We start from the raw sequence: 27894 nt of genomic DNA, 5'->3' as shown, positions 1-27894 counted from the left end.
ACCTCCAACGCACTCAGCCACACCGGAAAGTCCCACAACTGTTTTTGTCCTTCGACCCAAACCGGTTAGGCCACCCAGTTTCCAAACGCACCTTGTCCAACTGGTTGGCCGATTGCATCTCCTTTTGCTACGCTCAGACTGGTCTCGCGCTGCATGGTCGAGTAACGGGACACAAAGTCCGAGCGATGGCAGCCTCCGTAGCCTTCCTCAGGTCCACACCTATTGAGGAAATCTGCAAGGCTGCCACGTGGTCTTCGGTTCATACCTTCACCTCCCACTACTGTCTGGACTCCCTGTCCAGAAGCGATGGCCGATTCGGCCAATCGGTGTTGCGAAACCTATTTGCTTAAATTGCCAACTTCCTTCCATCCCTCTTCAGTAAGCTTGGAGGTCACCCACATGTGAGAATATCATGCCTGCTTGTCCTGGGATAAAGCACAGTTACTTACCGTAACAGGTGTTATCCAGGGACAGCAGGCATATATTCTCACAACCCGCCCACCTCCCCGAGGTTGGCTTCTTGGCTAGTTAAGTGAACTGGAGACCACGAGGGGATGCACCCCCTAGTGGAGCAGGAAGGCACGCATGCGTGGAGCAGCAGAGCAAACTTAAATCTTCAATCAAGTTTGCTTGAAAATGCTTCCGCATCGGGGCTCCGTAGATGACGTCACCCACATGTGAGAATATATGCCTGCTGTCCCTGGATAACACCTGTTACGGTAAGTAACTGTGCTTTCTAAGAAGCTGATGCAAACCTTTACCAAAATGGTCTTGGAAGGCTTTTAGATGGGGGGCACTTCTGGTCAACTTTGCACTGCCCCTGCTGCAGCAGGGAGACCTAATGGTCCTGGATGCCTTTGGCAGGAACTGCAGCCATGTCAGGTCCTGCTGCAGTTTCTCCACAGAAAGATCTGTTAGTCTGATTAAATTTGCAGACAATACGAAGTTATTCAGAGTAGTGAAGACACAGAAGGATTGTGAAGACCTGCAACGTTACATAAACACGCTCGAGAAATGGGCCGCGACATGGCAAATGAGGTTTAACGTGGATAAGTGTAAGGTGATGCATGTCGGTAACAAAAAATCTTACATGAATACAGGATGTCCGGTGCAGTATTCGGAGAGACCTCCCAGGAAAGAGACTTGGGAATATTGGTCGCCAAGTCGATGAAGCCATCTGCGGCGGCGAAAAGGGCGAACAGAATGCTAGGAATGATTAAGAAGGGGATCACAAACAGATCAGAGAAGGTTATCATGCCGCTGTACCAGGCCATGGTATGCCCCCACCTGGAATACTGCATCTAGCACTTGTCGCCGTACTTGAAGGACACAGTACTATTCAAAAGGGTCCAGAGAAGAGCAACTAAAATGGTTAAGGGCTGGAGGAGTTGCCCTACAGTGAGAGATTAGAGAAACTGGGCCTCTTCTCCCTTGAAAAGAGGAGACTGAGAGGGGACATGAGCGAAACATTCAAGATAATGAAGGGAATAGACTTAGTAGATAAAGACAGGTTGTTCACCCTCTCCAAGGTAGGAAGAACGAGAGGGCACTCTCTAAAGTTAAAAGGGTATAGATTTTGTACAAACGTAAGGAAGTTCTTCTTCACCCCGAGAATGGTGAAAAACTGAAACGCTCTTCCGGAGTCTGTTATAGGGGAAAATACCTTCCAGGGATTCAAAACAAAGTTAAACAACTTCCTGCTCAACAAGGCTGTAAGCATATAAGGCTAGCACTGGTCTTTGACCTAAGGGCCGCCGCGGGAGAGGACTGCTGGGCACGATGGACCACTGGTCTGACCCAGCAGCGGCAATTCTTATGTTCTTATGTTCATCAAGGCTTGGGGATGAGAGTTTGTGTTCTTTCACCTTGGCATGGAGGAGTAGCCTAATGGTTAGTGCAGTGGGCTGAGAATCTGATAAACTAGGTTCAATTCTACTGCAGCACCTTGTGATCCTGGACAAATCATTGATCCTTCCATTGCCCCAGCTACAAAAAAAGGGTGGGGCAGAGAAAATACCTGCATATAATAAATGTTAACTGTGGCAGAAACTCCCAAGATGCCGACCTAGATGGATATGTGGCTCTGAGCTTAAAATTTTATTGTAGTTTTTGCTACTTTTTCCACATTTTCGATGACATGGTAAAGGGTAAGGTGAGGACTTAATCCTCTGGATTCTCACTGGTTGAGAAAGTTGTAGTCGGGGTATCTGGTGGATCTGTTCTTTCTGGCGCTGGCTTAGAGTTGACCTAGTTGGTGCTTGATACTACATTGAGCCCTTTGGATCAACTTTATTCCTCTGACCTAGAGCCAAAGGCAAGCCCTGAAGGAGGGGACTGCTCTGGCAGCACAGGTTTGTAGCAAGGAAGTTGGACCCAATGTAGGATTATCTATGGGTGTAGCTGAGCTTTGATCACCTGGCCCAACAGAACGTAATCAGCAGCTTACTGCTGTGGAGACTGTGGAAGCTTCTAGATCAGTGTATCACAAACTGTGTGCCATGGCACACTAGTGTGCCGCCTGAGATTTTAAGTGTGCCGTGGCATACAGGGCAGTAAGAGAGGTGCCAGTGTCGGCTAACTTCAACTTGCTGCCGGGACTCCTTTCCTCTTCTTTTTCTCCCCACCCCCGGACCAGAAGCAGCAGCTCAGTGTGATTTTTAACTTAGCCACACAGGTGCCGCTAGCTGTAGTTTACATGCGACACTGTAATGGCGGCCGTCGAACGGGCTGAGGGCAGGACTGACATGAGCAAGCAGCTTCGGTGCCTCGGCCGTAGCACGTGATGAGCAGTGCGTTCCGGAGAACGGAGAAGGTGCCAGAGGCCGGCGGGGTCAAAAGACGGGCTATGAGGGCACTGAGGAGCCCTGGCCACCTGTGACACTGTCAGGAGGAAAGCAGCGGGCTGGGGCGGTCTAGGTTCTGGGTGTTGGGGCCTGCCTGATGCTTCTATGTCGTCACCTCTTCGGCCTTCCTTGGAATGGCTCCGGCCTTGGCTAGTCCCTCGGGCAGGTGGGGGGGGATCAGCCTGTCCTCCCTGACCGGTCAGATCTCTAACTTTAGCAAAGACATGCTGCTGGAGGGCATGCAGAGGTGGGAAGTGAGGGCTCTTTCCTTGCATCTGGGGGGAGCTTGAAATACTGTTTCCAACCAGAGCATACCTCGAATGCCGGTGTTTTGCATATCTTATGCCAGATGCTGATATATAAAGCAAGCATAGTTGGATCAGGAGGGGTATTGCTGGAGATGGAAGGGAGCAGGGGTACTGTTGGACAAGGGGAGAGGGTCGGTTACTGCTGGACAGGGGGAAGGGAAAAGGAAGGGAAAAGAGGTGCTGCTGGACCTGGCAGAAAGGGAGGAAAAGGAAAGGTGCTACACACTGGCGGTGAGGGTGAGTGGTGCATGGGGAGAGAGCATGTTGGGTTGGGTGGTGGGAAGGAGGGATGCTACTTAAGGGAAGAGTATTGGACTCATGGAGAGGGTGAGATGGATGGGGAGGACAGAAAGGGAAGGAGAAATGTTACATTGGGGAAGGAGGAGAGGGCAGAGTGAAAAGTTGGAGTCATGAAGGGAGAGAGAGAGAGAGATGGTAGGGGGATGGAAGGAGGACCAGAGGAGAAGCATGCAAGAGGAAGAAAGAAAAAAATGTTGGACTGGTGGAAAGGAGGGAGAAATGTTGGACTGGGAGGGGAGCCAGAAAGGAGGAAGGGAAGGGAGATGGCAGGCTGGGGGGGTAAGGAGAGAGATGTCAAAAACCATTGAAATAGGGAGGGAAGGAGCAAGGTAGGAAGGGAAGTTAAGACATGGAAAAGTAGATTGTGAGAAGAAAGCAGAAAAATAGAAAAATTGAATATTAAGTTAATTCCAAAGATGGATGCAAGGCAGAAAGTGAAGAGAAAAATAGTTAGTGGACAAAAAGGTCCCGGAAACATAGTTAAAAGCACAGAAAAATAAAGTCACCAGATAACAAAGGTAGGGAAAATGATTTTATTTTCAATATAGTGATTGAAATGTGTCAGTTTTGAGAATTTATATCTGCTGTGTATATTGTGTGTATATGAAAAATGAATGGAAAAAATTGTATTACAATTAGTAAAGGGGGTGGGACCTGGAGAAGAGCTGGGTGGGTCTAGGGTGGAGCTTGGAAGGTCTGTGGTTGGGGGTACTCAGTTATTTGTTAGATTTCCTTGCTGGCATTTCAGGGCCTGTCTGGAGGGCCTCTGGGCATGTCAACGTGGATGTCAACGTGATTATGTCACACAAGCATGTGATGTCATCACGGTGACGTCCACACACTTCAGTGTGCCTCGAGCCTTGGCCACTACCTTTAGTGTGCCCCGGCTCGAGAAAGTTTGAGAAACACTGTTCTAGATTAATAACTGAAACATTAATGCTGGAGTCGTCTTCAACTTAACTACCTTTCCCAATGCTTACTCCTCTGGTTAAGCTTGTGAATGCAACATTAGATTCTATATGGAATGTAGTTGATTGCCTTGCTTTGTAAAGCTAAGCTAGTGACCCAAGAGGTGAGGAGTGATGACCTGAATTCCACTAAACGGAATGTGGTTGAATTACAAAATTAGAGGGACTTACATTGACATGGAATAAATGCTTTGATTTGATAAAATGGAGAAGTTTTGGGAATTATACCAGAATATTAAATCTTTGGTTGGTGAATTTTTTGCTCTAGTCTTCTAATATTTTCCCATTAGAACTTTTTGAGAAAATATTTTCAAGAGGTCCTTGGAACCCCTAAAGAGCATTTCCACCAACTTCATAAGTATACTATCTCCTGGAGAAGAAGCGCTAGGAAATTAGGTGGGGAGATGTTTCTGTGGATAGTTTGAATCTCACATATATTTTGGAGACATCATTAGAGGAAGAAATTAAGAACTTACTGTACTACCATACTGATATAGACTTAAAGTCCATCATGCTCAGTATCCTATTTTTAACTGGTCAACCCAGGTCAGAAGTACCTGGCAAGATCCCAAGGAGTAAAACAGGTTTTAGGCTGGTTATCCTAGGAATAAGCAGTGGATTTCCCCAAGGCATTTTAATAATGGCTTATGGGCTTTTGTTTTAGGAAATTAGCCAAACAATTTTTTATACTTGCTAAGCTGCCTTCACCTCATTCTCCAGCTACGAATTCCAGAGTTTAATTACACAAGTGAAGAAATATTTTCTTCAGTTTCTTTTAAATCTACTACTTATAGCTTCATCACATGCCCCCTAGTCCTAGTATTTTTGGAAAGAGTAAACAAATGATTCACGAGTGGTCCACTCAGTTTTTTATGAACCTCTCTTATATCGCCCCTGAGCTGTCTCTTCTCCAGGCTTAAGAGCCCTAGACACTTTAGCCTTTCCTCCTAGAGAAGTCTGTAGATCACTTTTATTATTTTGTCACCTTTCTCTGTACTTTTTCTAATTCTGCTATATCTTATTTGAGATGCATCAGCCAGAATTGCACACAGTATTCAAGGTGTGGCCTCACCATAGAGTAATACAAGGGTATTATAGCATTTTCATATTTGTTTTCCATTCCTTTCCTGATAATTCTTAATATTCTATTTGCTTTCTTAGCCATCGCTGCACAATGAGTTGAGGGTTCAATGTATCCTCAATGATGACACCTAGATCCTTTTCCTGGGCGGTGTTTCTTAAGGTGGAACATAGCTATAGTTTGGGTTCTTCTTTCCAAGATGCATCACTTTGCTCTTGCTCACATTAAACGTCATCTGCCATTTTGATGCTTAGTCCCACAGGGTCCTCTTGCAATTATTCACAATCCATTTGCAATTTAACAACATTGAACAACATGATCTCATCAGCATTTATTTTGGCTCCAGATAAAGATTGGATTCTGAAGCTGTATTTCAGAAATCGAAAGAAGCTTGTTTGGGGTGGGAAAGACTCTGAATTTTTCTAGATATCTGTGCTGGACACAGGATAAGTGAAAGAACTTTCTTTTTAATGTGTTCAGAAGTGATGGCTCTGGTGGCACAATATTTTTGATGGTTTCCCTGTAAATGTTTAATTCAATTAGATGGTAATTGTTACTTATTCTACAATGCCAAATGGTTTCGACCTTTCCTTGATTATTGGTGTTCAGTACTGGTGTCCATAGGTCATGGGTTTTGAATTGAATGTATAGAGATAAATACTGTATGTAATAGTTGAGGTCAAAGTTTATCTTAAAGATTTTGTTTTCCTAATGTGCTGCTCCATTTGGGAAGTTTAAATATCAGCCTTTTAGCCTTCTGGGAAGTTTCCACTTATTGTGGATTTAGAGAGAGAATTTTGAAACGAATGTTTTGATTATTTGAATTAGTTTGTCTATCTTTTTTTTTTTTTAATGTACCAACTCTATATCTCATTCATGTACACCCTCTCCAAGGTAGGAAGAACGAGAGGGCACTCTCTAAAGTTAAAAGGGGATAGATTTTGTACAAACTTAAGGAAGTTCTTCTTCACCCCGAGAATGGTGAAAAACTGAAACGCTCTTCCGGAGCCTGTTATAGGGGAAAATACCTTCCAGGGATTCAAAACAAAGTTAAACAACTTCCTGCTCAACAAGGATGTAAGCATGTAAGGCTAGCACTGGTCTTTGACCTAAGGGCCGCCGCGGGAGCGGACTGCTGGGCACGATGGACCACTGGTCTGACCCAACAGCGGCAATTCTTATGTATATGCTTGTAAATCTCATAAATGCAAACAAAAAGGGTTTTTTAAAATGTTAATCTATTTAATTGCATTACAGAAAGGTGATATATTAAATCCCATTACTCTTACCCATACCTGTACCCCCTTGAGGTGGTCAGTCAGGGCTTCACTCTAGAGTTTGCTTGGCCAATGCTTGATGCCTTCATGGACTCTCTGTGGTTTGGTGGTAAAGAAACAGGCCATTGTGCTCACTCTTCAGGATCTTCTAGACCTGGGTGTATTGGAACTATATCACCCTTAGAACAAGGGCAGGGTCCTTGCTCTTTATTCTGTAGGCCTGAAGAAAAGGGACACATTTGACCCATCCTCAACCACAAAAGGTTCTCTTTTGGATTGATATACTTTTCCAAAGTAATGGTGGTGGTTGCAGCTCACTTGCACTGCAGGGCATTCAAGTCTATTCCTGTCAAGTTCCAAGCTCTATTATGTTATTGGGTTAAGGTGCTGGGAGTGTTCCCCAGCAGCTCATGGAGATGTTGCTCATCTGCAGCTATCCATCCTATCTGAAATGGTCAGTGATCTTCATCATAAGGTCAGTGATCTTCATCATAAGGCGACAGACTTAAAGTTCTCTATATATATATACTTTGGCGGAAAGACGGGAGAGGGGAGATATGTTAGAGACGTTTAAATACCTACGTGGCGTAAATGCGCATGAGGCGAGTCTCTCATTTGAAAATGGAGAAAATCGAACTCGGATCATACAAAATCCGCCTGCAAAAAAATCAACAAACAATACAAATCACAACTAAAGAACAAGAGAAAAACACACTACACCAACCTAATAGGCACTGAAACCCAAGACACCAAAAAACTATTCCAAATTCTAAAAACCCTAACCGATACCAAACTCTACCTGACCACTAACAATACTACCCCCCCCCTCAGCCACTCTATTAGCAGAACACTTCCAAAATAAAATTACCAATGCAAGAGCTACCCTCAATGACATCTCTACTCATCCTAACAAATTCATAATTCTCCCCATAGATAGAGATTCTACTGCAGCAGATAGAATATGGTCTCAATTCCTCAACATACAATGGCCTGAATTCAACAAATACTACAAAAAATACAGCCATGCATCCTGTGACCTCAACAACTGTCCACCATATCTCCTAAAAACATCCAGCACAAAATTCCGCGCTCTTCTTCTAAACTGGATACAAATCTCACTAATAAACGGCCACTACCCAACCAACCTCAGCGAAATCATCATCACCCCAATCCTCAAAGACCCCAAAGGACCGATAGACCAAACAGCCAACTACAGACCCATTGCCTCTATTCCACTCTATGTCAAAATAATAGAAGGACTAGTTGCCAAATTCCTCTCCAATTACCTAGAAAACCATAGCATACTCCATCCCACACAATCCGGCTTCAGAAACAAGTTCAGCATGGTAACACTGCTAGGATCTCTCTTGGACACAGCCAAACAATATCTCAGCACAGGAAAAAAAATGATGCTCATACAACAAGACCTTACCGCTGCATTTGACTTGGTGGACCATAACATTCTACTACAAATCCTGGATACAATAGGTATCATAGATAAAGTATACACATGGTTTGAAGGATTCCTTAAATCAAGAACCTATAGAGTAAAATCAGACAAACAAAAATCTGAACCTTGGTCAAACCCCTGCGGAGTTCCCCAAGGATCACCTCTATCCCCGACTCTCTTCAATCTCTATACAGCCTCCCTCAGCTCTCATCTGGACAAACAATGCATAACCTCCTATAGCTATGCCGATGACAATACCATTCTCATACCCTTCGATCAACCTGAACTCTCCATGTCGAACACAATATACCAAACACTAAAATCAATAAAGATCACAAACTGAAATTGAACCCAGATAAAATGAAATTCATCCTCCTAGAAAACAACAAAATACCAACCATAACCAACATTGAAATCATCGCAATCAACTACCCCATACAAACCACCCTAAAACTGCTAGGAATAACTATCGACAGATACTGCACCATGTAACCGCAAATCAACAAAACAATACAAAAGTCATTCTTAGTCATGAGAAACTTAAAACAAGTTCGGAAATTCTTCGAGAAAACTCAATTCCAGCTCATAGTTCAGTCCTTAATACTAGGCCTACTTGACTACTGTAATATCCTCTACCTCCCATGCCTTACAACCATAACAAAATAACTACAAACTATCCAAAACACAGCACTAAGACTCATCTACTCATTAAAGAAACACGATCACATTACAGAAGCATATCTCCAATCGCACTGGCTTCCAATCCCAGCAAGAATACAATTTAAATTCTACTGCCTACTATTTAAGACTTTATACGGAGACAGTCCAAACTACCTGAATAACCGCCTCATCCACAACACCGCAATCAGACATAGGAAAACTCACACCCCATTCTCATACCCCCCAATTAAGGAGGTCAAACGGAAAAAACTATATGATGGCCTCCTGGCCACTCAAGCAGCCAAACTAGACAACCAAATTGCCAATCTACTGACGACATCCCTCGACTACAAGACTTTTAGAAAAGAAATAAAGACCATACTCTTCAAGAAAACTCTGAAAAAAGAAATACCGCAAGTCTCAAACTCCACCTCTCACTAAAGCCAACTACCCCAAACAAATAACCTTACCCATTTCTTACTCCTTTTTGAAAATGACCAATTTTTTTTTTTTTTTTTTTTTTTTTGTAAGTTCTTGTAATACATCTTGGATAATTCTTTTGTAATCCGCCTTGAACTGCAAGGTAATGGCGGAATAGAAATCCCTAATGTAATGTAATGTAATAAGAGGGCATAGGATGAAGTTAAGAGGTGATAGGCTTAGGCGTAAAACAAGGAAATACATTTGTATAGAAAGGATGGTAGATGCATGGAATAGTCTTCCAGTAGTGGAGACAAGACTGTATATGAATTTAAGAAAGCATGGGACAGGCACATGGGATCTCTTAGGGAGAGGAGGAGATAGTGGATGCTGCAGATGGGTAGACTGCCAGCGGAGATGTCTTCGGAGTTGGATAGCAGCACACGTAGAGTAGCCTGGGCCTAAGCTCCAAGGCCGGCACCAACCTGACTCCAAGTGATGAAGTTGTTGGCGTCCATGCCTTCCACCAGCATCCATAGTTTGCTCAGGAAAGCGGCACGTTCGGCGAGTTCTGCAAAATTTGGCCGCGAACCCTGCCAGGCTTGAGAGAAGAGCAGCAGCACGGTACAAGTTATTTAAGGGGGATGATTTTTTTTTTTTTTTTTTAAAGTTCAGCTACCAGTACTCCTCTAATGGGCTTATCTTAACAGCGAGTTTTAATGTCTTTAGATGAGCCGCCCCATTTAAGCAAGCTGCACCCAATACACAGGTTTGTAACATCCATGTATAAGCCACGGCCTATACATGGGGAAATGCAGTATATTGAAGAAATGATTAAAAAGAAAAAGCATAATGTGAAAAACAGTTGCTACTTTTAATTAAAGAACCCTTCATAATCAGTCCTTGATGGTAGATGATCCGGAGGAAAAAAAAGCCTTGTCTTTCACCACCCAGTAAGTGGAGTTTTTTGGGTATGTGTTAGAGAGTTGCGCGGGGACAGAAATTCCATCCATCCCCACCCATCCCCATGAGGATTTCCCTCCATTCCCCCCATAAAAAGCAGCAATTACTTCTAACAGTTTTGATTTTTTTAAAGTCTTAGTTTATTTAAACCAACCATAAAATACAATATAAACAAGTAACAGTGAACAGAAATAAGAGATGCATACATCACCGGAAAGAATTAGAAAAGACATTAGGTCATGTGACTGTAGGGTCGACCATTTCTTGTTAAAAGAAATAAGAGAGTTGGATTTTTTTTGCAATATAAAGCTCATATCTGTAGAGCAACCAAATCTGGTTCCACCATCTGGCATAGGTAACTTGTGAGCGGTCCTTCTAAGATCTAAATGGTTTTTAATGCAGCAATGAGTAAAGAATCAAAACCTTTTAAAGCAGAATTGAGAGAGGCACTTTTCAGGACAATGGTTGCATTTGAAAAATGTGCCTAAACTGAACTAGAAACCCCAAAACAAACTCAGCAAGTATTTCATTTTGTACTAAACACAATTGGTGGCATAACCATGAGAGGGGGCTGGGCCTCCCAATTTGAGCTTAGCCTCCCTCAAAATGAACATTTCCCTTGCTGTAGCTGGTGGGACATTTTTGTTTTTCCATCATCTTGATCCCAGTTTCTGCTTTTGTCTATCTTCTACTAATTCTCTTTACAGGCCTCGGGAATCCCGGGTCCATCCCCGTGGGAGTCCCGTGAGCCTGTGGGGGATCTCTGCGGGAACCCCGGGAGCCTGGAGGGATCCCCGCGGGAGTCCCATGAGCCTGGGGGGATCCCCATGGGAGTCCAGGGAGCCTGGGGGAATCCTGCGGGACCCACAATCCCCGTTCCCATGCAGACCTCTAGTGTGTGTGTGTGTGTGTGGTGGGGGGGGGGGGGGGTTCTCCATGGGTATATCCTATTAGCCCAGATACTAAGGAAGATGAAATGTACCCATATCTGTTCCTTTTATTTTGTCTGGCTGCATCATTTTAAGACACCCCCCCCCCTAACCCTTGGAAGGCTTCAGTTTACAGGACTTGTGGAGATCTGTCTTTCCTGGTGGTGGGAGAAATGGTTTTGACAATTGTTATAACTGAAGTAGTATGATGGTGTGGTATAAGGAAATTGCTGGAGTTTTCCAGAGAGCACTAGCCCTCATACTGAAGATGACAGTGGGAAAAGTCAGTTTCTCTACCTCCATCTGCTGGTAGGAAGGGGATATAACCCACTAGTCAGGATAGTAGAATAAATTAATAGGTATGTCTAAATTTCACCATTTTGAGCTGACTCTGCAACCAGATAAACTTTCATTCATATTTTCAGTATAGGTAATGGTGTTTATTTCATTTTCTATCCCATTGTCCCCAAAGAGATTAGAACGGGTTCCAGGTTAAACATACATAATATACAGGTTACAGGTTACAATTTGACATAATTACAGTACAAGTTTAAAAAACAAGTTGTATTCTAACTTGATACATTCTAGGGGTCTAATACCAATAAACATAATATGGAGTTTACAGGTTACAATTTGCCATAGTTATCCTTAACTGCAAATTTTTTTCAATACAAGTTTTTATCATACTGTGACACATACTGGGATCTAGTACCAATATACATTTCTCTGTAATCATTTGTCATGGACAGGTAATGGCTACTACTCCTTCTTTGTGTGTACGGGAGCCTGCTAAGGGACATATAATAATGTAACCATCAGGTTTCAGTAATCAGGAATATATCCCAGTTTATATTTATGTTGTTTATAAGTATGATGTTTCTGTTATTTACTGATCTGGCATTTATAATGGCAGTAGAAAAGTATTTTGTTGTGGGGATGTATGAGGAAGTGGAGATTGCTCTTAGATTGTGGGGGCTATGTTGTGAAGGGGTTTTTTTTCTGAGGGGAGTTACTTGGGTCAACATTTCTGCCCTTGTTGATGATAACTTGGATAGGAAAGCACATAATGGGTAAGATTATTATAAGTTTAAGGTATAGCAATTTTTAATTTTGTTACCTTTATTCTATTTAAGTTGGATTTGGCTGGGTAATAGCTGGGGGTGGAGGGGTTGAAGGTGATTGGTGGGTGGATCTATATTGAATATACAGATAGTGTCGGCACTATTCATTTAGTTTAGGCCAGATAATAGAGTGCTGTGATCTGGTTCAATGAGCCTTTAGGGGAGTTTTCCCTTATGTTTGTAGGAGGGGGAGATATAAAATATCTAATTCTGTGTTGGATACACCAAAGCACCTTCCAGAATGCTGCAATAATGGGCTCTTAATCAGTCAACAAGGTGTTTTTCTTGAGCAGTAGCCATGGCTTTCCCTTCTTGAGGTGTGGTGCTATCTAGCGGGAACAGCAAATAGAGCAAGTAACAAAGACCTTTTCAAGTTCTGGACAAAGTGTGTTTAAACAAACATAATTTAAAAAAAAATCCATTTAAGGATAATTAAACAAAAGATCAGGAAATTATAGAGAGAGAGGAAAAAGAAAATAATAATATATGGTATAATTGTATAATTTGTTGGTTAAACAGAATATAGGGAAAGATTAAGTGCATTGACATTTATAGAAGGCGAGGTGAAAATCCTGAGTTCTTGCTCTCTCTATTTGTTTCCTACATTTTTTATGTGGTTCTTTGTCTAAATTACTATGCTCAGGGGACTAACAAGAGCCTCTGGTTTCTGGTAGTTGTAAGGAAGATATGATTTCACATTTCTGAGCAAAGGCAGTCTGTATCTTAAAATCTCTTTATATGTGCTTTAATAATTATTGACCATGTGAAATGTGTGTGTATGTATGTATGTATATGTTTTGGGATCCCAAAAGAAAGAAGAGAGAATGATTAAAAGTGTAATTATATGTGTGATATTTAACTAAAAACAGATATTTTATGAGGTTTAAACTTGGGACATCTAGATGAGCTGGATTTTCTAGGCAAATGGGGTTTGGCCTTAGCTGACCTTTAGTCTCCATAGCCTTAGCTATCTGTAGAATGTGGAAGGGCTGGACTCTTTCTGCCCCAAAAGTTTGAGCATTGCAACTTTCTTTGATTTTGATTTTATATATTATAATACTGTATTAGATTTTAGGAAGAATGACCCTTGTTGTTTTCTTTTCACAATAATTAAGCATAAGTAAGTTATGAAATTGGATCTTTCAGCTGCATGCAAGAAGCCTCTTTAAATTATTAGATTGCGTTGTTTAAACATCATGGATCTCAGGCTACCTACTAATTTAAACACAGCAAACACTTTGTGTGTGAGTTAGAAACTTAGTTTTTCAGAGAGAAGTATTTTGGTCAGAAAGAGCTGGTGATTCATTCTTTAAGACTATATAAGGGTACTGGTTAAAAGATATGTCCTTTCTTTAAAGTTCGCATAAGTGGTGATAAGGAGTTATTTTAAGAATATATACATTATAATATTATTTTATGTAATATAAATACATATTTAGAACCTATGGAATGTCTTTGTTTAAATAAGACCTGCCTTTTAAGGTGATGTGCTAGCTGAACATTGGAAGATTAGAGTGATGTGTCACTGGTCATTTTAATAGTATTTAAATGACTACAATGCCCTTTTTCAAGCGGAGACCTTAGCTCCACATGTATAGACAACTTTGTCTCATGTGTAATAAAGTCTCCCCCACACAGAAATATTATGTTTGTAGAAATACATGTAGTACACATAATTAAATGTCATTTTAATTTTAACCTCAAGTTTAATTTGATATGAAGTGAATAAATATTATTTTTATGAAAATACCTATTTCTGTGTGTGTTATTGGCATAAGGTATTCTATGTGTTGGGTCGCACTGCAGTCAGCGTGTTCACTCTTTAAGAGTGCAGAACATCATCTCTTCAGCATTCCCAGCCACCTCTGCCATCTTTTGTTGATATGATTGGTGTTGCAAGAATTATTCCTCTATTTTTCCTTAATTTTTTTTTTCTTTGCAGATTGCAACTACTGCATTGGGAAATGACCTCTTTGAAGACGTATTTCTTCCAAGTGTGCCTATGAGTACCTACTTGGTGGCCTTCATTGTAGCTGATCTTAAAAACATCAGTAAGGAGACCAATGGGACTCTGGTAGGTTGATGCCACAGTCAGCATGAAAATAATGTTTATAGCAGAGTTTGAGAAGATAGTTACTTGCCTCTAACTCATGAAGATTATTGATGGTAACTTCCGTTGGCAGGAGAAATACAAATGTTAGTGTTTGGTGTGACTGAAATGAAATATTTGAAAATACTGTAACATTTATATGAGCTACTAAGGGGAAATTCATCACGCAGCGTTGGGCTTTAAGTTACGGTAAATGGTCCTTACCACGATTTTAAACAGCCCTAACTCTGCAGTTCCAGAAACAGTGCGGTGATATTTTAGTCACTGTGCATTATGAAGTCATGAAATGCAGAATATGTAAATGCATATTTTGTATATCATTACTGTACAAATTGCTTAACATGTCTTGCGGCAATATACCACAAATCACATTAGGGACCAAAAACAACGGTAAAATAGCCCCAGCTATTTCTGGGGTTATTGTACTGTCTGAGAGCACTAGGCCATTCAAAACTGTGACTCGATGCTTCCCGGCTGCAGGAATGAATACCCTCCCTAGTGGCCACCTTAAAATTCATTTGTTGTCCAGTGGGGTCCTGAGGAGATCAATAAGGAGCGATATCCAGTATAATTCTTATTAGATGGGATTCAGCAGCCTACAGTACTGGGATGCTGCAGGTTGCTGAATCCTGAGACGGTAAAGGGTGAGCCTTTACTGCCCCCACCAAAAAAAAGAGAGTATAAAATGGGTGGTGATGGTAATGGTGGTCAGAAAGTGAAGCAGCATATTTGACAGGTTTTCTTTCAATTTAAAAGCCAGCAGCTGAGACCTTTAACAACCGCCCTCCCTCCATTGACATTGTCTCCATTAAATTAGAAGAATTGGGGGCAAGGGGAAATCTCTTCTGAGGTCTTTTGCAGCATCTTTTACTTTGATTTACTAAGGCTGTTTCTAGTGCATTGGCACATCATTCCTGAACCTATGGGTAGTCAATCCCTGGTCACGAGATCCTGTGTAGAGTCTCCTTTACATTTTTTCTCCACCTCCCATCCCTCTGGGCTGTCCTCCAATTCCTGTTCTGCTCATGTTTATTTTTCCTTTATATTTGTATTTTTATCCAATTGTGAAGCTTTTCAGTACTGCAGAGGCTCACAGTTATGGGACATCTCCGGTTGCAGGAGAATACAGACTCTGAGGGCAGAAGTCTGTAGCCAAGGGATTAAGGGTACCTGCTTGGCCTGCACTAACAGTTCGGGAGCTCAGGGACCATACTCTTGGGAGCAAAGCTTGCTCCAAGTTTTGACTGCAGAGAGGTTGAGCACAGGCTGAATGGTTCTATGGCAGTTTTTCTCCAGGATCGGGTCTGATTGTGTTTCCTCCCCCTCACTGTGGGTGTTGAGGTCTCAGACTGGTCAGTGGTTCTGAAAGGCAGTCCAAAGACTACAGTGTGTATGTGTGACTGCGGTGTGTATGTGCGCTTGCAAAATCGCTGCCTGTGTGTGTTCATGCATGCGCGTGCAAAATCACTGCCACGGTGGCCATCTTGGTTTTACTAATGTTTTTGGATTAAAAACTCTCTCGGCCTCAAAACACCTTTATTTGGCTCAAAATTAGGTAAGATAGACTTCTCGTGCCAGGATACCCCACCCCAGATCCATGCCAGATTTGAGCTGGATGGTTGGCTGAGAATCATCCATGTCCCACGTGCCATGCAGCATGTGAGGGAAGGTGGGAGCCACCGGCTTAGCCTCAAAAGATCCTGGTTGGAGCTGGGAAAGAGCGAAAGCGCATACTCCACAAAGCGTAACCATGCATATGCTTCTAAACACCAGAAAGGAATACAGGACCACCTGCAGGGGCGTCCTGGGCAGGGTTTTGCTCCAGAATTCATTAGTATGAAGCATACTTGAATTACTGTGGCTGCACGTACCCCTTGCAAGTTGCATTGATGGTAGCACCAATGGGGGTTCTGTCGGATGAGGACTGGGATGATAAGAATTCTGTATTTTTTTTCCTTTACTTTCCCAGTCTGGGTCCTCAGTAGCAGGTGATTCTACAGCATGTCTGGGAGGGCCGGATGCTGATCAGGTGGAGGCTCTGGATCTCGGAGGGGGCCCAACTGTATGCAGGCTGTTTAAACCCTCAGCGCTTCTGGAGATAATTACAGAGTCTCTCCAAGAATTAAGGACAGAGACTCCACAAACCTCTGCTACTTGGTGCGCGTTCATGAACAGCACTAAAGCTCAGACCACATGTTTTCCCTCTGAAGATATTAGTAAAAATGTTAACAGACCACTGGGTGGTCCTGGTGGGGCCCTTTTGGGTGGCTCAGGCCAGGACAAAACTTTATCTGGCAGATGCCGAACTTCACCTGCTATTCCTTCAACTGAAGGTGGATTCCCTGGTACCCCAGGTTACCAAGCATACATCCCTTCCCAATGAAGGCAGAGTGGTGTTGCAAGATACCCAGGCTTTTGTTCTTCAAATGCAATTTGAAGCCATGGCCTTGGGATTAAAGGCGGTGGCCAAGGCTACGTGATCTTTCATCCAAACTTTCACAGTTTTATAGGGTGGATGTGGTGGCCATATTGGATACCGCCTTCGGATCTTCAGTACTTTCAGCAGGCTCATTTATCCTGCCCTAGATTAAGGGGAACTGCTTTAATAAGTTCTAGAATGATGTGCCTATTGTACTAGAAGGGAAGATTAGGTACTTATCACGATAATCTTCTTTCTAGTAATTAGGCACATCATTCTTGATTCCTGCCCTTTCAGATGTTCATTAGCTTGCTTACAGACTCAAACTTGCTGGTAGACTCATATCATGTTTCTTTTCTTTCTCCAGTAACGACAAGGATAAGGGAAGCCACTGCTATTTCAAAGAATCCAAGGGGTGTTGTACAGAGCCTCAAGACTGTTAATGCAGGTTGTACTTGGGTAGGTGGCTTATTCGTTCCACCTCATTATGTGTTAAAAATGATTCATGCTTGTTTCCTTCAAGTGTTGTATGTTGTGATATGAGAACAGACTTATTTCTCGGGGAGATTCCCCATACTCCTCCCTGTTATATTTAACTGTTATGAATTGAAGAATTGGAGGACAGCCCAGAGGGATGATAGGCAGAGCAGAAAAATGTAAATGAGACTCTCTACACAGGATCTCACAACCAGGGATTGACAACCCATTGGTTCAAGAATGATGTGCCTATTTACTAGAAAGAAAATTATCGAGGTAAGTACCTAATCTTCCTTTCCCCATTCCCTGTCCAAAGGAGAAGAAAGCTTAATAAATCGGGCCCTTGATCACCCATGAATAAAGCTGGCAAAAGTACACAGCTAGTAGCCCCCCTTCCCCCACCCTACCCCCAAACCCTGATGTCACTCAGTCTTGCTTTTCTCTTTCTCTCCCCATCCTGTTGTCACCCAATTTCTTTATTTTAGTTCATTCCTCCCAAAATTTCCCTCCATTATTCTGCCAGTGTCCCTCCTCCCTTAAATTGGTCACCCTCTAGCCCAGCAAGTCCTCAGTACCCAACAAACCACTCTGTACCCTCCCCAGCCTGCAAACCAGTCAGTCTCTCCCCCTTCTCCTTTCTAGCTCTGAGCTACTACCTCTTAAACCATAGCTCTTACTCTGTCTCCCCTGGATTGAAACTTTTCTCCCTGCATCATGGATGTAGTCTAAATTGCATAGTGTAGGAACTCTTGTGCAGATCTCACAAGACTGAAGACTAGTATGAGAGTTACTGCACTTGCAGGATCCTAACCCAACCAGACAGGCTAAAATATCAGGATAGGTTGAGAGGCTGATCGAGGAGTCAGGAAAGCAAAGATGCAAATGGAAAAAAAATAGCTGACATGGTAAAATGGGGAGACAAGACATTTTATAGATATATCAGTGATAGGAAGAAGTACAAAAGTGGCATTGTAAGACTCAAAGGTGAAGGGGAGAAATATGTAGAAGCTGATAAAGAAAAAGGTGAATTGCTTAACAAATATTTCTGTTATGTGTTCACGGCTGAAGCACCAGGAGAGGGGCTGCAGAAGACATGTGAATAGGGATGGAGGAGTGGCAGACCCTGAATGATTGGAGGCTGAGGAACTAGCTAAATTAAAGATAGGCAAAGTGATGGGGCTAGATGGTATACATCCGAGGGTGCTGAAGGAACTTAGGGAAGTTCTGATGGTTCGCTGACCGACCTTTTAAGTGCTTTTCTAGAGTTCGGAGTGGTACCGGAGGACTGGAGAAGGGCGGATGTGGTCCCTCTCCACAAAATTGGAAGTAAGGAAGAAGTAGGAAATTACAGGCTGGCAAGTCTGACTGGCAAGTACCCCATCCTATAGAAAAGGAGGCAGAACGCTGACCATTCACCAACAAGTGTGCGATAGGTTGATAATATAAATAATAATAATAGTTTATTTTTATATACTGCCAAACCATCAGTTCTTGGCAGTTTACACAATAGTAATTACTACAAGTAATTAAAATACAGATCCAAATAACAGTGTCTTATAAAAGAAAATAACACAGTTCAAAAAGATACTAACTAACAAAATGTGACCCTAACTTATTCAGAATAATATATGCACAATACACATTATTTATACTAAAATAGGTGAGAAACTATGAAAATTATTCCATAAAATAATAAAAATCCACTTATGATAATTTTAAAATTGATTAAATTTTGTATTGTTTAAATAAATAAGTTTTAAGATATTTCTGAAATTGGTAATAAGTAAGGGAGGGAGAAATAAGAGTATTTAAACATGAATTCATTACTCCTGCTTGAAACGCCAGAGTCCTGTCCAAAAATTTCTTAAAGCGGCAAGCTTTTGCTGGGGAAAATAAAACCAACCGGATCTACGTTTTGTTTTGGGGTTTTTTTTTGTTGTTTGTTTGTTTGTTTTTAATATAAAAAATCTAAAATGAGCAACAAGATAAGATGGTGCTAACCCAACTAAAACTTTATAACAAATGCATCCAAATTTAAACAACACTCTAGCCTCGAACGGCAACCAGTGAAGTTTTTGATAATATGAACTAATGTGATCGTGGTTTTTTTTAAATTAAAAATCAGATGAATTGCTGTGTTTAGTATTAATCTTAATCGATTAATTGTTTTTTTATGAGCACCCAAATAAATAACATTGCAATAGTCCAATATTGAAAGAATTGACGATTGAACTAGCATTTTAAATGATATGAAATCAAAATATTTTCTAATGGCACGTAACTTCCAAAGAGTAATAAAACATCTTTCGACCAATAAATCTGTATGAGCCTTAAAGGATAAAGTACGATAAAGCATAAAGAGCAGCCGAATACCAACCCGTCAGCTCCATATAATTCAACAAGTTAAATAGGTAATCTCAGCGAACTTTGTCAAAGGCCTTTTTGGCGTCCAAACTGGCCAAAACTGCAGGTATAGCCCGAGAATGACAGTGGAAGAGGGATAGTAATATTTTCCGGACATTAACCATGGACTGTCGGCCCTTGACAAAGCCCACCTGTTCTGGGCAGATCAGTGTAGATAAAATGGGGGAAAGACGGTCCACCAGTATGTGCGCCAAGAGTTTGATATCAACATTTAGAAGAGAAATAGGGCGGTAAGAGCCTGGGATCTATGGATCTTTACCTGGTTTAGGAATCAGAGAGAGCGCTACATTGGACCCCTTCGGAAAGCGCCCCTCATGAATAACCTGGTCAAAATGGGACAAAAGTGGGGCACATAATTGTGGCAATAGCATTTTATAAAATTCAAACAAAAATCCATCTGAGCCGGGCACTGTCACATTACTCAAAAACTTTATTCCCTTCAGAAATTCTGTCGCTGTCAAAGGACCATTCAGGGCTGCCAGATGATTAGGGGTAAACTTAGGTAGAGAAGAGTCTGCTAAATAATCTGCAAGAGAAGGTCCAGCAGCAGCAGTATCAGGAGAGGCATACATAGCACTAAAATAATTATAAAAAATGTCCATAATTTCCTGAGACTTATGGCAAAGAGTTCCTCGATCATCCCGGAGCCCAGAGGTAATACCGAGAACCCTGCCATGCAGCAGCAACCCAAGCCATAGCTTCTCCGATCGATTGCCGTGTCGATAGAAATTATAGCATCTATGAAAAAGATATTTCTTGGTTCGCTCATGGAGGAGCGCGTTCAATGCAGTTTGGGCAGATAAGTAAGCCTCCTTTGCCGTACTAGAGGGATTTCAGATATAAGTATCCTTTGCCTTGCGAAGTTGCCTCTCCAGTATGATAATACCCTTACTAATCCATCGTGTCCAAGAGAACATATACTGTAAAATATCGCCACGTAACACCGCCTTGAGAGTTGTCCTGGTGCTGTTCATTAAAGTGGCTAAAATTCTCGTGTTTCTGAGGAAGATAATCCTGAAAATGGGGCCTATTCTTTTACAGCAAAAAGAAAAACCCTCTTAAATATTATAGCCAATATGGACCTGACCAAGATACTACTAAAGAATTGACTAAGCCTCCTTAGACCTGAAAGGAAAAGTCTAGCAAAATAATTGTTCCTTGGAAGAACACTGGGGTTAGAGTAAAGGACATCAGTATGAGCCCATCAAGAATCTCGTCAACCTCTGGCTCAGGCTAGATCTCAAAGGTGACTAGCACCAGACATGCGTCTAAATGAGAGTAGCCTCATACATCATGTAGTCCCTAATCATCCCCTGTGAACAAAGTAATAATTAAACTTCCAAATGAAAAATTGCAGACTTAACATTCAGGAGAAAGGGGGAATAAAGACATCACAACATATATCCCAAGAATGACTAAACCAACAAAATATATATGAATGAGTGGGGTGTGTGAAGTGAAATAGATAGTTTATACATACATAATTTTAAATTCTGATAAATATATACACAGGCATTAACAAATTAATACATAATATATAATTGTCAAATCTTACTGAATAAATATCAACTATGTTAAAAATACATAAAAGGAGAGTATAAAAAGATGAATGGGCAAAGACCCTGAGATGAATAAATAAAATATTTATAAAAAAGTTGTACACTTGTGAAAATAAGTCTAGGAAAAGTGCACTTATCCTAGACTTATTTTCACAAGTGTACAACTTTTTTATAAATATTTTATTTATTCATCTCAGGGTCTTTGCACATTCATCTTTTTATACTCTCCTTTTATGTATTTTTAACATAGTTGATATTTATTCAGTAAGATTTGACAATTATATATTATGTATTAATTTGTTAATGCCTGTGTATATATTTATCAGAATTTAAAATTATGTATGTATAAATTATCTATTTCACTTCACACACCCCACTCATTCATGTATATTTTGTTGGTTTAGTCATTCATGGGATATATGTTGTGATGTCTTTATTCCCCCTTTCTCCTGAATGTTAAGTCTGCAATTTTTCATTTGGAAGTTTAATTATTACTTTGTTCACAGGGGATGATTAGGGACTACATGATGTATGAGGCTACTCTCATTTAGACGCATGTCTGGTGCTAGTCACCTTTGAGATCTAGCCTGAGCCAGAGGTTGACGAGATTCTTGATGGGCTCATACTGATGTCCTTTACTCTAACCCCAGTGTTCTTCCAAGGAACAATTATTTTGCTAGACTTTTCCTTTCAGGTCTAAGGAGGCTTAGCCAATTCTTTAGTAGTATCTTGGCCTATTCTTTTAAACATTTTTATAAGCGTTATTGCTGAAGGGCTGTCAGGTAAAATTTGAATCGAGGTGGAAGAAGATATCTTCTTTTTTCAAGGGTCCCGCGGCAACAAGGGGGCATCCGTGGAAAATCAGGGGCGGGAAACTGCACGGGGACACCAGGAAATTCTTTTTCACTGAAAGGCTGGTTGATCGCTGGAATAGTCTTCCACTTCAGGTTATTGAGGCTAGCAGCGTGCCTGATTTTAAGGCCAAATGGGATAGACACGTGGAATCTATTCACAGAGAAAGGTAGGGGATGGTCATTGGGGTGGGCAGACTAGATGGGCCGTGGCCCTTATCTGCCGTCTATTTCTATGTTTCTATACCAAAATCTGCAATACAGTAGACATCCTGGATAGTGTGAATAACATGAAAAAAGACCTAGTGAAGCTTAAAGAATGGTCTGAAATTTGGCAGCTAAAATTTATTGCAAAGAAAAGCATGGTCATGCATTTGGGCTGCAAAAACCCAAGGGAACGGTACAGTTTAGGAGGTGAAGAACTTATGTGCACGGCAGAAGAATGGGACTTGGGTGTGATTGTATGTGATACAATATGTGATACAATAAATCAATTTCTAGACCGTATAACCAAGTAGTTCAATGCGGTTTACTAAAGATTAGTAATACCTACAGGATGAAATAGTTAAAGAATTAGTTGCCTATGAATTTTTTGAAAAGATGAGTTTTCAACTCCTTTCTAAATTGAAGATAAGAGTAAGATGTTAGAAACAGATTCTTAAAATCACTATCATGCAATGAAACTTGAAAAGAAAATTGTCGCTCATGAAATTTTTTTGTACTTGCATCCACTAAATGAAGGCAAAACAAATAAAGCATGAGGTTTTTTTTCTTGGATTTTTCCGAGTTGAAAAGACAAATGAATCGGTCAAATATTGTGATGATCTTAAGGTGGCCAAACAGGTTGAAAAGGAAAAAGGAGGTATTGATGCCCCTGGCGAGACCTCATTTAGAATATTGTGTGCAATTCTGGAGACTTCGGCTTCAAAGAGATATATTAATAGGATGGAGTTGGTCCAGAGGAAGGCTACTAAAATGGGGCGTGGCCTTCATCATAAGGCATATGGGGACAGACTTAAAGATTTCAATATGTATACTTTGGAGGAAAGGCGAAAGAGGGGAGATATAATAGATATGTTTAAATACCTACATGGCGTAAATGTGCATGAGTCGAGTCTCTTTCATTTGAAAGGAAGCTCTGGGATAAGAGGGCATAGGATGAAGTTAAGAAGTGATAGGGTCTGGAGTAATCTAAGGGAATACTTCTTTACAGAAAGGGTGGTAGATGTGTGGAACAGTCTGGGATTCACCAGGGAGGGGCCAAAAGCTCTGATTGGCCTAGTAAAGGGGGGAAAGTGGTCCACCATGGGCTCTGTCTTGGTGGGAGTGCCGGCAGCTCTTTGTCCCTCCATGCCAAGCTTGTGCCATCCCTTACCCGCTGTACCTCTTTAAATCTTTGCTAGCATGAGCAGTTTCTCTGACCAGTTGCTTGTGCCAGTCTCGCTGCCCTCTGAAATCACTTCTGGGTTGTAGGGCCAGGAAATGACGTCGGAGGGTAAGCCAACATAGGTGCTAGCAGCAGGCCAGTTAAGCTGCTGTACTGGCGAACATTTAAAGAGGTACCGGGTAAAGGGAGGATGCGAGTATGGCATGGGTTGGGCGGAGGGCTCCACCGCCCCAGGCACCTCCTACCCTCACTGAGCCAGTGACTCTCACCATCTTACATCTGTTCATTTTAGGATTTTAGAGAGTTGGGGAAAGGTGGACAGGTTGGTGAACACATTCATTGTTCAAATGTTGTGTTTTGTTCTCCCTCTTCCCTTTTTGTTAGGTGTCTGTCTATGCTGTGCCAGAGAAGATAGATCAAGTTCATTATGCTCTGGAAACAGCAGTGACTCTCTTCACGTTTTACAAGGATTATTTTGAAATTGATTATCCACTTCAAAAATTAGGTAAGATTTTTTGTTTTTGGCCTCTTCAAAACAATGTTTATTCTTGGTCCTTACCTTCTGGCTTTCATGTGAGAATTCATCATGCTCAGCTTTCACTGTGGTCTTTACTTCCACTTCACAGCTCCTCAGAAAACTGCTTCCAGAAGACCCATTTTAATTATCTTTTTCACTGGATATTACATTTTATTGCTTGACCCTTCTCCCAAGGGCTGTGAGAGCTACTGTAGAAGTATTCTCCACAACACACCCAACAGTCCTGAGGCAGGAATTGTACTGTGCATTCTCTTTGGCAGAATTCAACCACTGAGCCAATAATTGGAGGATGGTTACATAGGTATGATTTTAGTGTGGCAGCATCTTCCTGGTCCATGGACTTTCATTTGTCCTTTTCCCATATGACTTTTTTTTAAGTTGACCCCTCCACCCTAGCAATTGCAACAATCCCCTTGGATAGGAGGCACAGTTGACCTTTCTTTCTAAACACCTAGCATATGTGTACTCTGTCAGTCCTAGTTAATATGTCCCTCTTGGGTCCCTCTAGGCATTAAGAGCTGGGTTTGAAATACAGATCTGCTTTTCTGTAATAGTCGTATGCTATTTTCATCGGGCTGCAAGTCTGATAACTTTCTAATGTCATGCAGTTAGTTCTTGGGAGAGATTATATTGGGATTCCAATTGCGTAGCAATGGAAGCATTCCTGTCTTGAGTGGAGTAGTGTACATACACAGATAATACCTCGGAGCTGCTTGCTGGGCCATGCCATTGAGCTTAAGATTTCAACTGTCATTGCTTAATTGTGTAAGGATCATTAACATCTATTCTGTGTTCCTAAGGAGGAAAAAAAAGTTCACTGGAAGTTAAGTAACAAAAGAGACTTACATCTAACCAAAATCTTTCTTGTGGTCAATAGCCCAAAACATTCCATTCATTACTGCTAACAGAAAAACAAAAGATGAATATCTTTGGATCCTTAAGATTTCTGATTAACAAACTCATCTCTTTGCATTGTTTGAAACGGAAAATTTCAAACTTTTAAAAGCCCTGTATTTTTATAATTTAAAAAAATTGTGTGTATGTGAGCTGTTAATGTGACAAACAGCGCATTCATAAGCAGACAAAAAAGTACAGTTGATGCATCAACACCAGTGGTGCTGCTCTTGCTCATATGTTTCATCTCCTGCCCAAATAATGTGTACTGGTGTACAACAGTATGAGGCAACCACTTTTTTTCAAGTACACATCCCCCTCCAAATTCACAGGTTCAGAACTCATGACTTTGGCTTTTCACAGTTTTCATCTGGGTGACCCATCCACGCCTCCCAGACCTCTCCACTTTACTTTTTAAAACCTGGTGGTCTAGCAGTGAAGCAGGGCAGGAGCGCTCTTCCTATGCTCCTGCCCTGTGCAGAACTGGGAACAAAAATGGCTCCCGTGAGTTCCTGTTGTCTTGTAGGAACTCAGCGGCAGCCATTTTTGTTTCCAGCCAACCCATAGCACTGCAAGTTTGTTTTGTGCGTTTATTTTTGTCACCGGCGATTGGGAGGGAAGGTGGGGCACTGTTGGACCTGCAATAGGGAGGGAGGGGACTGCTGCTGACCAGGAGGGGTGGGAAGGGATTCGCAGAAGATCCTTTACTGCGGGAACAAGGCCATTCACCGCTCCATGGGGTGGTGAATGGCCTTGTCTCCATACCCACTGCAACCATGTTGATTTTCCCCCACCCCCTCCCCATTCCAGAGGGGTAGCTGCGGGTAACAGTCAGTGTGGCATTCTCTAGTATTCATGGCTTTACCCCTAACCCCCCCACAAATATGGAGGGGGATGTGTATGTCTAGATAAATTCAAGGGAATTTTTTTTTGTGTGTGTGTGTGTGTAAAAAGGTCTTAAGAATCTTTAATCTTTCAGTCCTAGTTTGACTTTATTAAATGTGTGCGTGTCTCTCCCTCTCTCTTGCTAGATTTAGTAGCTATACCAGATTTCCAGGCTGGAGCTATGGAAAACTGGGGTTTGATCACCTTTCGAGAGATGGCACTACTGTATGATAGTAAGACCTCTTCCATACATGACAGGTTATATGTTACAGCAGTGATCGCTCATGAGCTGGCACATCAGGTATTTTTACTGATAGTTAACAGGAAAATCAGGCAGAGGCATTACTTTAGGGATACTTTCCAAGATGGCTAGGAAAGAGGGATGCAAATGACTGGTGGTTGGTTGGGAGTTGTAGTGAGGATGTTTTTTGTAAGGAGTAGGAAATGTGATAGGGTGCAAGGATTTGTTAGGTATTGTGGTCTGGATTCTCTGTAGGGCGCCGATATCAGCGGCCACCTAAAAAGCAACTGTCAATCATGCGACGGCATCCTATAGAGAATTGGGTCTCCACAAAAAATAGGCACCAGACATGTAGTCCAGGGTTTTCCGGGCCTAAATTTCCGGTTCCTCGATCATGAATCACACCTACATAGGTGCTTTAGGCCACCTAACACTACATCCAACCTGTACTGTATCTTTCCAACCTGGTATTATTTTATGCACCGAGGCGTTTACTACGATCTTTAAATGACAGTAGGGTAGCTGTTCCCCCATATTTTGAAGGCCCATCTTGCCTCAACAAGAGATTGTGCTTTTTTTTTTTTTTATTTAGTTCCAAGGTTGTGGAACAGTCTGCCTTTAGAATTGAGAAAGGAAGAATCATATATAAATTTTAAAAGACATTTGAAAGCACATTTCTTTCAACTAGCCTTTTTAAATTGAAGGAATAAGTCGGGGACTGCAGTTTGTCTTTTCCTTATTTTTATTAAAATTTTTAGTTTGTATTAATTTTATTATTGATAAATTTATTGTTTTAGAAGATTATGTATTTAGGAAAAACAAAACTTTTCTTTCCTTTTCTATTTTGAATGGAGTTCTTTTCAAATTTGTAATTAATTATATATTGTAAACTGCTTGGATCCTTTTTTTTTGGCTATATTTAGCGGTATATAAAGTTTTTAATGAACATAAACTTCCAGCCTTAGCCATGCTCATCATGATGATCAGCGGCCTAGGTAGGCACAATTCTAGCATTTATGTATTAGATGCCAGTAGGCGCTTTAACGGTGCTATTTTTTGCCATTTTAAATGGCAATTTTTACTTTACTTATGCTCTGGTAGAGCACCTACCTGTGCCTAAATTTAGGCACCATTTCAAGAATTTGTCTCTGTGTGCACAGAGATAAAGGGATTATGAAGTATGTTTATTGTGGTTGTGGCACTATAAGGAGGAGGTGAAATTGCCAGAGGGTATGGGCGGAATGTATATGTTGTGAGTGGTGGATAGGGAGCTTGTGATTTTGGGTGTATGGCTTTGTGCATATGTAGGTAGGGTTTGGTTGGGGCAAGTGACTCTGAAATCTTTGGAGGGATGTGAATTGAATAGGAAAGTGTCAGCAAACAACCTGTTGTTTTCTTCTTTTCTAGTGGTTTGGTAATCTGGTAACCATGGACTGGTGGAATGATCTCTGGCTTAATGAGGGTTTTGCTACGTATATGGAATATTTCGCTTTGGAGACACGGTTCTCAGAATTGCAGTCTGTAAGTAGCCTCTTTGATAGGGGTCCCCCACCCCAAGTCAATAACTATTCAATTTTCTTTAGTTTTTAGAAAAGCAATATTGATTAGAATCTGAAATGCTTTACAAGGAATAAAGAATACCAAGAAGATTAGAGGACATGATCATTTTCAAAAAGCTGCTACTGTGCTCATAATTTTTCACTTTTATATAAAACTTTTTATACTACAGCTTTGATGTCAAATATTTTTCTTTCCTATATACAATGAGGAGTATCACGTCTTGTATGAA

General features: G+C 41.4%; 1 protein-coding gene across 2 annotated transcripts in view; it reads left to right on the top strand.

Annotated features, from left to right (window-relative positions):
- The window catches only part of LNPEP (leucyl and cystinyl aminopeptidase), a 178457-nt gene that overhangs the window by 42809 nt on the left and 107754 nt on the right, over nt 1–27894 (top strand). For both annotated transcript variants that reach the window (XM_033914441.1, XM_033914530.1), the window contains exons 4-7: nt 14263–14394; nt 23932–24052; nt 26011–26165; nt 27513–27626. In XM_033914441.1, coding sequence (XP_033770332.1) covers nt 14263–14394; nt 23932–24052; nt 26011–26165; nt 27513–27626 — 522 coding nt within the window. The remainder of the gene's footprint in view (nt 1–14262; nt 14395–23931; nt 24053–26010; nt 26166–27512; nt 27627–27894) is intronic.

Source organism: Geotrypetes seraphini, chromosome 1 (genome assembly GCF_902459505.1).
Source record: "Geotrypetes seraphini chromosome 1, aGeoSer1.1, whole genome shotgun sequence".
Classification (NCBI taxonomy): Eukaryota; Metazoa; Chordata; class Amphibia; order Gymnophiona; family Dermophiidae; genus Geotrypetes; species Geotrypetes seraphini.
Note: the sequence above shows the minus strand (reverse complement) of the source record. Positions and strands in the feature narration are given on the sequence as shown.